The 13,324-nt window shown below is 39.5% G+C and overlaps 2 protein-coding genes across 2 annotated transcripts; both read left to right on the forward strand.

Moving 5' to 3' along the window:
- The first annotated feature begins 7,052 nt into the window (after nucleotides 1–7,052).
- LOC131362886 (MORN repeat-containing protein 3-like) lies at nucleotides 7,053–7,951 on the forward strand. The gene has a single exon (XM_058405204.1). The coding sequence runs from the start codon at nucleotides 7,116–7,118 to the stop codon at nucleotides 7,890–7,892; it is 777 nt and encodes a 258-aa protein (XP_058261187.1). The 5' UTR covers nucleotides 7,053–7,115; the 3' UTR covers nucleotides 7,893–7,951.
- A 2,046-nt stretch (nucleotides 7,952–9,997) lies between these two features.
- On the forward strand, nucleotides 9,998–12,725 carry rps27.1 (ribosomal protein S27, isoform 1). The gene is made up of 4 exons (XM_058405351.1): nucleotides 9,998–10,060; nucleotides 10,570–10,678; nucleotides 10,979–11,089; nucleotides 12,494–12,725. The coding sequence occupies exons 1-4, from the start codon at nucleotides 10,055–10,057 to the stop codon at nucleotides 12,520–12,522; spliced, it is 255 nt and encodes an 84-aa protein (XP_058261334.1). The 5' UTR covers nucleotides 9,998–10,054; the 3' UTR covers nucleotides 12,523–12,725.
- Nucleotides 12,726–13,324: the final 599 nt, after the last annotated feature.

Here is a 13,324-nt window from a genome sequence, read left to right on the forward strand (position 1 = left end):
AACAAATGCTTTTATTAGAAGAAATTGCTCAATATGTCCCCTGTGTCTCTCAATAAACAAATTCCTGAGAGTAGAATTTATTGGATTTATTCTTTCTTGCTCAGATACATCATGATCTAGAATAATACATTGCATATTAACCCTTCAACGTTGGAATCTGTTTGATTATTTGTACTGCCTTGCAGTTTCAAGGTTTTCTAACTAAATTGAAACCAAGTACTATGACATAAAGCTGATATTAGCTATATTACATTATGTCCTGCTAAACAGACCAAGTATTTATCAATATAAAGTTGCCAAATTTCACTAACAAATTTTATTAGCCACAATATCATTCATGCATTTATTCAATCAGCCAATCACATGTTAGCAGGACAATGATATAATCATTCAGAGATCAATAACATCAGTTAACATCTACCTCATATATCAGAACGGTTAGAGCTGCCAGACCAGCTGGTTCAAATATTTCAGCTGCTGTGGGCACAGACTCATCAAAACTAGAAAAAACAGGTTATTTTCTCTCTCTTTAACTGTCCAATTCCATTAAAGCCTCAGACTCCTGTTCTTGGCTGACAGGAGTGGAACCTGATACAGTCTTCTTCTGTTGTAAGCTCATCCACCTCAAGGTTTAAAGTTTTGTGCATGCTGAGATGCTTTTCGGTTCACCACGGGTGTTAGGAGTGAGTATTTAAGTTACTATAGACTTCCTGGCAGCTCAAACAAATCTAGCCATTTACATCTGATCTCTCTTATCAGCTAGTTGTTTCCACCCACAGAACTCTCTCTCCATGTTCTTTGCTTTTCTCACCATCCTCTATATAAACTCTAGAGATGCTTCTGTGTGAAAATCACGGAAGATCAACAGTTTCTGAAATACTCAAACCAGCCCGCCTAGTACCAACAACCATGCCATGGTTAAAGTCATGTGGCGTACAACTGAAGGATTTTATGCACATGTGATTAGCTGACTGTATAACTGCATAAATTAGCAGATATCTACAGGTTCCTATTAAAGTGGACAGAGTATAGCTGGACACGAATGATTTGTAATAGAAGAGAGAGAGAGAGAGAGAGAGAGATATTAAGTATGCTTGTGATCTTGAGATCAATTCAATTCAATTTTATTTGTATCAAGCTTTTAGCACTGGACACTGTCTCATAGCAGCTTTACAGAAATTTAAAAATTCAGAAAAAAAAGATGTATAAGCAAGTCAGAGGCAACGGTAGTGAGGAAAAACTCTCTGAGATGATATGAGGAAGAGAATATGAGGAACCAGACCCCAAAGGGAACCTCATCTTCACCTGGGTGACACCTGAGAGTGATATTTTAAATCATTACAACTGTGTATAGTCAAGTGGGGTTGTCTAACCAGGAGCTTTTGAGGGACTGTATGAGCATCAGTGTGATTTCTGAACTCATTACAGATTTAATATAAATTTCTTCCTGCTGAAGCCATTAAATGTTCAATGATGGAGACCCAACGGCAAACCTGACCGCGGTAACAGAAGTGGAAAAGCCACTGCCATGGTCTCTAGTGCACAGCAGTCTCGTGTATCTCCAGGCTGCCCACATGGACCAAAGTTTCATTTAATGGAACCCAGAACACCAGCCTTCTAAAAAAAGCTGTGTCTGAGACTGAACAATAGTTACACACAGACACCGGATAGAGAAAGTGTTATGTACAAACAAATGTTGATGTTTTTGGAACACAAAGAAGAACATTTATGAGACACAGAAATGAAAAGATGCTGGACGAATACTCAGCATCATTTAGTTTGGTGATGATTTGATGGTGATAAGTGGAAGAAAGTGAAAGATTTTTACTTGATAAAAGGGATCTTGACCAAGAAAGGCTATCACTCCACTTTGTAATGCCATGCTATTCCCTGTGTATGATGCTTGATTAACAACAATTTCCTCCAACAGGCCAGGCCAAACTATATGTGAAATTTATTGGGAAAAAACATCCAAATGTTTCTGGAAATTTCTACACAACAATCACTACAGCAACCCAGATTTTACACAGTGTTTCATCTATCTATCTATCTATCTATCTATCTATCTATCTATCTATCTATCTATCTATCTATCTATCTATCTATCTATCTATCTATCTATCTATCTATCTATCTATCTATCTATCTACACTATATTGCCAAAAGTATTCGTTCACCCATCCAAATAATCAGAATCAGGTGTTCCAATCACTTCCATGGCCACAGGTGTATAAAATCAAGCACCTAGGCATGCAGACTGTTTTTACAAACATTTGTGAAAGAATGGGTCGCTCTCAGGAGCTCAGTGAATTCCAGCGTGGAACTGTGATAGGATGCCACCTGTGCAACAAATCCAGTCGTGAAATTTCCTCGCTCCTAAATATTCCACAGTCAACTGTCAGCTGTATTATAAGAACGTGGAAGTGTTTGGGAACGACAGCAACTCAGCCACGAAGTGGTAGGCCACGTAAACTGACGGAGCGGAGTCAGCGGATGCTGAGGCGCATAGTGCGAAGAGGTCGCCAACTTTCTGCAGAGTCCATCGCTACAGACCTCCAAACTTCATGTGGCCTTCAGATTAGCTCAAGAACAGTGCGCAGAGAGCTTCATGGAATGGGTTTCCATGGCCGAGCAGCTGCATCCAAGCCATACATCACCAAGTGCAATGCAAAGCGTCGGATGCAGTGGTGTAAAGCACGCTGCCACTGGACTCTAGAGCAGTGGAGACGCGTTCTCTGGAGTGATGAATCGCGCTTCTCCATCTGGCAATCTGATGGACGAGTCTGGGTTTGGCGGTCGCCAGGAGAACGGTACTTGTCTGACTGCATTGTGCCAAGTGTAAAGTTTGGTGGAGGGGGGATTATGGTGTGGGGTTGTTTTTCAGGAGCTGGGCTTGGCCCCTTAGTTCCAGTGAAAGGAACTCTGAATGCTTCAGCATACCAAGACATTTTGGACAATTCCATGCTCCCAACTTTGTGGGAACAGTTTGGAGCTGGCCCCTTCCTCTTCCAACATGACTGTGCACCAGTGACCAAAGCAAGGTCCATAAAGACATGGATGACAGAGTCTGGTGTGGATGAACTTGACTGGCCTGCACAGAGTCCTGACCTCAACCCGATAGAACACCTACATCACCTACAGAATATCTACATCAGTGTAAATAATGTTATTTTTCAGCAACCATCACTCCTGTGTTCCAAAAGCAGGTCGTGATTCCTAATGCAGGTTTGGGATTCCAAAACCTTTTTGCAATAATGTTAGCAAACCTTGAGAGGAACCAGGCTCAGAAGGGAACCCATTCTCATTTGGGTGACACTGGACAGTAAATAATGTAAATGTAAATAATGTCCTTTCTACAACAGCAATCAATGGCCCATGAGGAATTATTAGGTCAGTGTAGTTTCTGAGGTCATTATAGACACTAATTCTTTGCTGTCACAAGCTGACCGGTGTAATGGCAGATCTGTGACTGTGTGAAAGTCTAAAAGTGGCTCTGTCCATCTGTCACCACCAAGTGACCAGGACTCCAACCAGGGGTAGAGGCAGTGGTCACACTGGAAACTCAGAACACTGGGAGCTCAAGAGTGGGGTCTCCTAAACCTTGTGGACAGCCTTCCCAGAAGAGTTGAAGCTGTTATAGCTGCAAAGGGTGGACCGACGTCATATTGAACCCTATGGATTAGGAATGGGATGTCACTTAAGTTCATATGCGAGTCAAGGCAGGTGAGCGAATACTTTTGGCAATATAGTCTATCTATCTATCTATCTATCTATCTATCTATCTATCTATCTATCTATCTATCTATCTGTACAGCTAAATTTTATTTTTATGACAGACAGTTAAAATGTTGTACTGTTCTGCTGTGTATGGTGTGTTTTTGTGACATTTGGATTAATATTTGAATGTTCTAATTGCTGTCTGTGTTGCTTGCCTCATTTCCATAATTTATTTCTATATTTAGGTCACGTCCATAAATATACTTTAGCTATAGCTATAGTATATAAATATACTATATGCTTTACTTTTATTACTTCCATTAAGGTAAAGCAGGCTCAGGTGTGTCAGTGAGTGTTAATCAAGTTAACCAGTGAAACTAAAGACCTTAACTGATATGTTATGGAGGTGCAAACATAACTAACTGTGAAAAACAAACAAACAAACAAAAAAAAGCAGGTCAGTTATTCTTCTTATGGGTCTAACATCTAGTGCCATGCTCAGAAGAGCTGAGCAAAGAAATAAGCATTTGCAATCAATCTGGACAAGTTTATCACTTTAAAAACCTCTGGACTCCACAAACTATAAGCTTCCACAGGACAACAACTGTACTGTCTAACAGATCTTATTCATGCAGCCACAACTGAATTTTGTTAGCTTCTGTATTAATTACACAAAGTAATGTATCAGTAAAATAGCAGAACATCACAGACTCACAGACACTAGATTAGAGAGTAAAAAAAGAAACGTAAGAAATTTAAGATATCACTGTGTGGTACGGAGGCTGCACTGCCTCCTGTTGAAAGACTCTGCAAGGCATAGTCTTGCAGCCAGCAAGATCATCGGTGTCTCTCTGCCCTCCCTTGTGGACATCTTCCACACCCCCCACCCGCTAGCAGAGCCATCAGCATCGCTTCAGCCTCCTGCCTTCAGGCAGAAGGTACCAGAGCCTCCAGGCTCGTTCCACAAGGCTTTCTAACAGCTACATCCATCAGCCTGTAAGGATGTCCATTACCTCCCCCCTCTCTCCCACCTACTCCTGAACTCTAAAATCTCTAAAATCTAAACTCTAAAATCTACAGCTCACTCCACACTTCTTTTATTGCACATAAGACACTTTATACTCTCTGCAGAACTCTGCACACATGGACCTGTTTACAAACACCTATTCAAACATTACATGTACAAACTATTTACATCTGACACTGTTTACACTTTTACACTTTACAGTCTTTTTGCACAACTGTCATACTGCTGCTATCTGTCCTGCATCTTTTTTGTTCAAAGTCTTTTTATTGATATTTTACATAATATATTAACACTTTCAAAAAGAAAAAAGGATGAAATTTTCTTGCTCCAACAGAGCTCCCCGCCCCCACTGCACCATTATTATACAAAGGCCTTTATCCCCAGAACTACTGAACCTTTACATTCATTGCATGTACATTTGCACTTTGGAGGTATATTTGTATATTTAACAGAATTCACTGTTTACATTACTCAGATGTTTATTCATTCAGATGTTTAAAATATCTTTTCACTCGGTTTATTTATATCTATTTGTTACAGGTACACTGCTGTTACCTTCACACAAAATCTGTTTGATATAGCACTGACTGCATTTACAATTTAAACCCTTGATAACAGAGAAGAGAAACGGTATTTCAATTCCTCTGTATGTCTGCACATATGGTGGCATTGACACTGTATAGATATTTAATCATAAAATAGTTAATTAGTTTAAAACAAATTGGTCTGAAATGTAGTGGAATTTTATAGGTCTCTTTGGAATTTCAATTTTAATTGAAATCAACTTCATTTAATTATCTTAATAACCTGCACCACCTCACAGTCTTCTGTACCTTTGCTCTCTAACTTGTTCAAACATTACATGTTTCAGCGTTACATGCACAAACTATTTCAATCTCACACTGTTTACACTTTACACCTTACAGTCTTTATTGCACTACTCATACTGCTGCTATTGTACATGCTGTTTTGCATCTAACTTTTTGAATGTTTACATTTATCTTCATGTTTATCTTCATGTTTACATCTTCAGTTCATTTGCACCTTAATAATATATACAATAATATACAAATAAATATATTTGTATATTTAATAGAATTCACTGTTTACACTTACTCAGATATATATCCATTCAGATGTTCAATTTATTTTTCACTGGTTTATTTAGATCTAAGTATACTGCTGGTACCATCACAAAAATCTGTTCTTTGTTGCACTGACTGAAATTACAATGTTAATACTGACGAGAGATTATTCCACCAGAGAGTTATTCCACCAAATACTGATCTCTTAATGTTATTAAGCCAAAGCTATTTGCACTTTATTTGAGTTATTAAAGCTCTGCAAGTACTGCATGATCTCGGGTTATTTTGATGTGTTGTCATTTCCTTTAAATATACACTCTAAATAACAATAGTTATATTTTGTATTTAGAAGAAATATTGTCAGCAGTTCACAAAAAATGAAACAAAACTCTTCATCTGACCAATACATGAACCTGGAAGAAAAAAAACAGAAGAAACTGAGTTTTTGCAGTGGGCTCTTATTTTTTTCCAGAGCTGTATATAGCTGTATATAGAGCTACTTTGAAAAAATGAAGGAGAGAAAAGCTCTTGCTGTTATATTATTAGTGATATTTATTTACACAGCTTATTGCCATAAACCAAACCAGCTGAATAAGCTATTTTTGGGTGAACTTTTAATAAAATGACAATATCGGTCATATTTTGCAATAAATCATTTCAAATTCACATGAGCAGCATGTCAATTGTTGAGCTGAATTAATTGAATGAACAAAATCTGAAAACTAGATTTATCAGTTATTATTGTCAGATTTCATTCATTCACATGGATTCTGTTAAATTGTTAAAGTCCCATGGCACATACCCTGATGTCCTCAGCAAGACTGAAAAAGACTCTTTTCATAAAAAGGGAAGACTTTTGATTTTGAAGGTGATATTCATTTTGAATACAGAGACCTGAAATTTTATTGGACTTTGTGATTAAATAATAGTATTTGTATTCATGGGAAATATTACTTATAATAGTACTTTACTCTGAAACACCAGCTGCAATAATATGAAATGTCTACAGCACACTGGTCCTGCATCGTCCTGCAGCAGGAGAGATTCATTCAGATCTTTTACTTTAGCAGAGCTCGCCAGCGTCGTGTTGGAGACATCTGATCTATAATGCTTAACTATCCACATCACCAGTCTATTCAAACTGAGAAAAAAAAAGTCGACGTCACGGAACCTGTGACGTCATAAAGAGTGACAACACAGAGTTCCAGAAGAGAAGCTACTGACATCATTACACTACTACTTCAGAGAAGGAAGGACTGTTGAAAAGCATTCAGCGTTGATGCAAAATGGCTTTAATTGGGAAACTAAGAATCGTAAAGTCTCGCTGTGAAAGAATGGAGAAAATGGCTCAGAGGAATGGCCTCCGCCACACCATCCGGACTCTTAACGGAGATACGTACACCGGTGAGTGGAAGAATCACTTGAGACATGGTAGAGGAACTCAGGTGTGGAAGAAAGCCGGAACTATGTACGAAGGTGAGTGGAAACAGGACTTGCGCCACGGTTTCGGGACGCTGTACAAACTGCAGCCCTCAACCGAACAGTATTTAAAGGTTTATTCAGGATCCTGGTGTAACGGGAAAAGGGAGGGCTTGGGGAAAGGTTTCTACAGCTCGCGCGCGTGCTATGAGGGGGAGTGGGTGGCAAATATGAGGAGCGGATGGGGAAGGATGGACTTCGAAAACGGAGATGTGTATGAAGGACAGTGGCTCAGGGATAAACCCCACGGCCAGGGCGTGCTGCTGCTCAAGAACGGAAACTGGTACGAGGGGAGCATGAAGGATGGGAAGAAGCACGGACACGGACGATATTTCTACAAGGACAAGTGCCAGGTGTACGAGGGCATCTGGGTAGACGACATGCCGCGGTGTGGGACAGTGTCTGAGTGTAACAGCAGGAATACACACACACCAGACCCGAACCCTCTTCCCCCCCTGATGCTGAAGGATGCTCAGGCTGTACTGAAGAAGGCACACAACCGTTTCTGTTTCATGGAGAAACCGGAACAACAGACCGTAAGGGGCTGCTGTAAGAAGAACAAAACAAGCAAACACATGAAATAAAAAAAAACAAAAATAGTCTCTTAAAGAGACAAGAAAGAAAGTGAACTCGATTGCCGTTGGCGCGCACGCGATAAGCAGTGCGCACGCGCAAGCCGGGTTTTTGAATGAATAAAGAAAGAAATGTCTTAAATATCTGAGTGTTTGTTCTTTTATTGTAGTTTACACATGTTATGAGGAGTATTTACTTTTTTAAACAAATTCGCTGACAATTCAATACAAATAGATTAATGCTTTCAACAGCTCTCCGCTAATCTAATTATTTCATGCTAATATACCTTATATTCATTTGGAAAACAATACCCTTTCATTGTGACCATCCTAGATAAAGCAGAAGAAAGCTGAAAAGCCGGACATCGAAGAGGAGGAAAGTACTGTGAATATTCCTGTAAAAGTAATGGAGGCGACAAATACAGACATTATGGAAGCAATAGTGAAACTGAATAGCTCCTTTCGCAGTAAATTTGATGTTCTCTCATCTACTGTATCAGGATTGAACATATCATTTGCTAACATTTCCACCACAGTGGACCTAACTTTTGTTATGGTTCAACAAGGATCTGTGTCTAACCTAGCATTTACAATACAATTATAGTCACCATGGGGAGGAGTGAGTTTGGTGTGGAGGAACATGACTGGCCTGCACAGAGTCCTGACCTCAACCCCATAGAACACCTTTGGGATGAATCAGAGCAGAGACTGGGTGTGTCTCTCCATAGATGCCATCAGCACAAAATTATTTTCCTTCTCAGTGCCTTGTTTTCAATCTTTCAAATAAATCTCTTACAACTTTCAAGAAACCTTGGTGGAAATAACTTCTTGATGAACAGATTGAGGGGAGAACAGGCATAATTAACCACAAGAATTTACATTTAATATACTTCTAGTGTATATATCCACTACAGATAATGTTTTAAAATGTGTATTGATAAATATGAAAGAGAATGTATTAATAAGAAAAAACAAATCTGTGTTAAAAATGTTAGTGGAAAAGTATTCACACAAACATGTGTCTCACTGCCAGTAACAGGTTTGCACAAAAAAATACTAATCATATTAAGTGTTGGGGTAAGAAAACCTTTCAACTAATCAAATTATTTTTTAAAAGAATATCTTTGTCTTCAATTTGCGTGAAAAAAACCCCATGTGTGTAAAAAGGTGTGTTTAATATTAAATAACAAAAATAAAATTGTCTGAGTAATTATTTCCCCAGAAAATCTAATACACACACACACACTCTTCTGAAAGGTGGAGTAATACTCCTAACAGCTGTGTTTTTGTTTGTATTTCTCCTTACGTTAGTTAAGTAAGTGAATAAATGTTCCTTGTTCTACTGCAGGAAGATAAGCTTTTTCTTATAAAACTCCACAGTTGTGGAGCAGCGTGCCAGTAAGTAGTGACAACACAGTCTCAGTCTTTATGTCTAACCTATTTACTTAGTGTTTTGCTAACAGTTTTTCCTGTTAGGGCAAAAATTTGGAGGGTTTATGAGAGTTGAATGTTGAGAGTTCAGTGAGTTTAACTTTAGTCTCCTTCTCAAGAGTAGGCTCAGTAAAATTAGGCTTCATGGAAATAAAATTATATCCAGTTTGTGATGGCTAGCATTGATTACATCAAAACAACACTACCTTGTCAGGCTAATTAACAGTCCCAAGCTTAACATTTCATCATATAATGCAATTACGGCCAACATAAGCCTACAGTAAGAGATTCATAGCTCTTAGTTCATGCAGGCAGCCAAACTCTGACCTCTCAGAGATGGCATAGTACACCATTATTAAAGTGTGTGCAATATTAAAGGTAGAAAACGATCTGTGTTCACACTTTTACATGTACTGTATAAACAGAGGTGTTTAACTGAAATTATAATAAATTTTCATCAATCTCTCTGAGATGATATCTTTCAACAGGTGTGTGTGTGTGTGTGTGTGACATTGCACGGAGCATAACTCTGATGAAGCTGACAATAATCCTGTGAACCAGAAGAGTTTTACTTTTATAAGATTTTATAGCAAAACAGTAGTTAGTAACAGACCTTACTAACATGTCCTCGCTTAAGGTCTCCTACTTAGTCCTTCTTCCGGAATGCTCACGTGCTCTGTGAATAATATCGCCCTGCTTCCGCTGTGTACTTCCTTTCCGGCAGCGGCTAAATCCTCGCCAACATGCCAGTGAGTATTTGAAACCAGTGAAGTCAAAATATCTGCTATTTTCGCCTTTATTAGGTCTCCAATGACAAAACCGTTTCCCGGAGCATGTCGTCAGACACATATTGGTGTTAAAACGGTGTATTTGACCTCCTTCTGTGTTAAAAATGAATTAGATGTATCAATGGCTTTGCTGCGTGCTGAAACGCTGCGACTGACAAGATGGCGGCGCGCATGGAACAAAACATGGAGGGCGCCTCCGAGCTTCTCACGTTGTGTGACGCATTCTTGCTTTCACACACAGTTTTACTCGTATAATAGAATGTAAGGGTTTAGTATAGCGGTATCTTAAAAAACAAGCTGCCCTAGTGATGTGTCGTTAATTCCTGAAGAGACTGTAGAGTAATCTGGGGTAAATGTGGGAGGCTTTCTGTTTCATGACTGAATGTGGACCTAGCCGCTGAGCCTTTCCAGTTGTGTAGATTTCCTACATCGTGTATAATCTGCTAATTAAAGTCATCGAATATCCACAGCTCGCAAAAGACTTGTTGCACCCCACCCCTGAGGAGGAGAGAAGGAGGCACAAGAAGAAGCGTCTCGTACAGAGCCCTAATTCCTATTTCATGGATGTCAAGTGTCCAGGTACATCATCACTGACCAGTGTGTCTGGTCATTATACAGTCCTGGATTGGATATGAAGTTTTGGAAAGATGTAGTCTCTATACCGTGTGCTTAGTGATGTGTCCAGATGATATACATGTTTATGATGTGTGAGGAATGTTGTCATGTGACTTCAAGAATGTATATATCTAGACATAATTTAAACACATGCTTTCACATGAATAAATATGTGTAAGAGTTATGTAAAAGTAATCACCAGAGATGGTGGATGGCCAGTGTCTGTATTGCATCTACATCAACAAACCTTTGTCTCTATGGCAGGATGCTATAAGATCACCACAGTCTTCAGCCATGCTCAGACAGTAGTGCTGTGTGTTGGCTGCTCCACTGTGCTGTGTCAACCCACTGGAGGCAAAGCGCGTCTCACAGAAGGTATGTTACTTCAACCGCTCCTTATATTGCACAGATAACGTGAGGTACATTGCACCTTTGTGTCAGTAGCAGAAACAAGTTGTTTTGGCATCTTGTACTGTCAATATACTTCACTGAATAGACCCAGAGCAACAGAGTCTGTTAATGAAGGACATATTTACATTTACAGCATTTGGCAGATGCCCTTCTCTAGAGTGATTAACATTCTCATTTATACAACTGAGCAATTAAGGGTTAGGGGGTTTGCTCGAAAAATAAAAGCAGTAGCAGCTTAATGGTCGTGGGATTTAAACTTTCAACCTTCTGGTCAGGAGTTTAACACCTTAACCACTGAGCTACTTCATCCCTCTCCTGCATGTTGATGGTGCAGATAGAGAAGACCCCAATCTCAGTTTTGCTAGGAATCTTGGATGTCTTAAGTCCTGTAATAGCAGAGGCAAAACACTATATTTGTTACTGCTACAAATTTGAGTTAAATGTAGATGGCATCTTTGACCGTTGCATTCAGTGGCCTCATCGGTTAGTTAAAAAATGTTCTGTGATATCTGTAATGTTTGTACAACACATGGTGCTTCAGTAGAAGAATTTCTGCAGTGTGCATTTCACAGCAAGTCAGCCACAAGCTTTAAATGGAATACATGTCTGCCCTGGGACTTTGGGTTTTAATAAAAAATAGTGGATTTGATCTAATTTATCGCTGTTGTGTAGTGTTAAGAGCTTACTGAATTCCTCAAACTGTCTTCATCTGCTTAGAACCTTGATAATTACACAAAGTATGATGTCTGATGATCTGATGATCTGAAGTACGAAGTCTGATGATGCCACAGCCATCCAACACATGGAGTAAACCAGGGGTGTCCAATCTTATCCGCAAAGGGCCGGTGTTGGTGCAGAATTTCATTCCAACTGAGTGGAAGCCACACCTAGGTCTACTGAAAGCCAAGACCAGTTGATTAGTCAGTTAGAATCAGGTGTAGCTTCTGCTTGGTTGGAATGAAAACTGCAGCCACCCTGGCCCTTTCTGGGTAAGATTGGACACCTCTGGGGTAAACACTTCTCTATCAATCTCAGAGGCACAGCCAGTCGTTGTTGTTTGTGAGCTGATGGATGTGGGATGGAGGGTGATGTTCTCCGAGTGTGTTCTGCTGCCCCCCTGATGTTATATGAGCAGCAGTTCCAAGCATGACTCAATTAGATCACGCATCAAATCGGTTGGAGTACAGTGGAAAAGACAGAGAGAGCTGTCAGTATCAGATGATCAGTTTTATAGATATCCACAGTGGGACAGCATTAAGGGGACAGGAACACGCTGCTTCCAGGAAATAATATTTAAAAAAAAAAAATTGGTGTGTGGAAACACTATCTGCGTGGATTTTGAACATCTTCGCTCTGTTTGATCCTCAGGTTGTTCCTTCAGGAGGAAGCAGCATTAAGCTGTACACTAGATGCTCCACTATGGAGGAAGGGAGAGGGGGGTTGGACTCGCCCTCCACGGACCTCTCGACGTCGATTGCTGATCTTTTCATCTGGAGTGAAAGGAACAGAAGCAAACACTTCCACCATCAGTCGCTTGCAAACTTGTAAAGATGGCTCTCCAACCCAGTCTCTCTCTTTCAATAAAATGGTTTGGCTAAAACAGCGCTCAGATGTGTGTTCTCTCAAAAAAACATGAAGCATAGCAGGTCAAGTCAGCTGCTGATTTTTTTTCTGTCATGAAGCATTGATCATCCCTGAACACAATAATAATAATAATAATAATAATAATAATAATAATAATGTCTCATGTCTCCACTTATAAGGTTCTACATCCAGATTTCCTGAAGCTCATAGGTGGTCAAATAAGATGTCTACAGAATTGGACTCTTTTAGTGCTTTCAGAATCTAAACATTAACATCGTAGGGTTTGAGTCCTGGGCTCATTCAGTGCTTCATGCTTTGTCTAAAATGTTAGTTTACCTCGATATTTTTAAAGAAATACCTCAAACATTTGTTTCCAGCAAATGTGAGTTTCAGCTTTAAAACAGAAATATTTAAGGACTCTGTTTTCTGGACTGGCCACTGGATGAAGAGTTCATTACAGATGTTAAGAAGTTACTGAGACATAGTGTTAAATTGTTTCCATTGCACTGCTGCCACATGACTGGCTGATTGGATAACTGCATAAATGAGCAGGTTGTTCTTATTAAAGTGGCCAGTGAGTGTATATTCCTCTCCTATTGGTGAATACAGTTATTA

The sequence above is a fragment of the Hemibagrus wyckioides genome, linkage group LG12, assembly GCF_019097595.1.
Source record: "Hemibagrus wyckioides isolate EC202008001 linkage group LG12, SWU_Hwy_1.0, whole genome shotgun sequence".
Lineage (NCBI taxonomy): Eukaryota > Metazoa > Chordata > Actinopteri > Siluriformes > Bagridae > Hemibagrus > Hemibagrus wyckioides.

Excerpts from the sequence above, each read along its gene's own strand:
- LOC131362886 (XM_058405204.1), top strand. The coding sequence starts at position 7,116 with ATGGCTTTAATTGGGAAACTAAGAATCGTAAAGTCTCGCTGTGAAAGA.
- rps27.1 (XM_058405351.1), top strand. Across the intron at positions 10,679-10,978 it reads CATGGATGTCAAGTGTCCAG|GATGCTATAAGATCACCACA; the intron begins GTACATCATCAC and ends TCTCTATGGCAG. Across the intron at positions 11,090-12,493 it reads CAAAGCGCGTCTCACAGAAG|GTTGTTCCTTCAGGAGGAAG; the intron begins GTATGTTACTTC and ends TTTGATCCTCAG.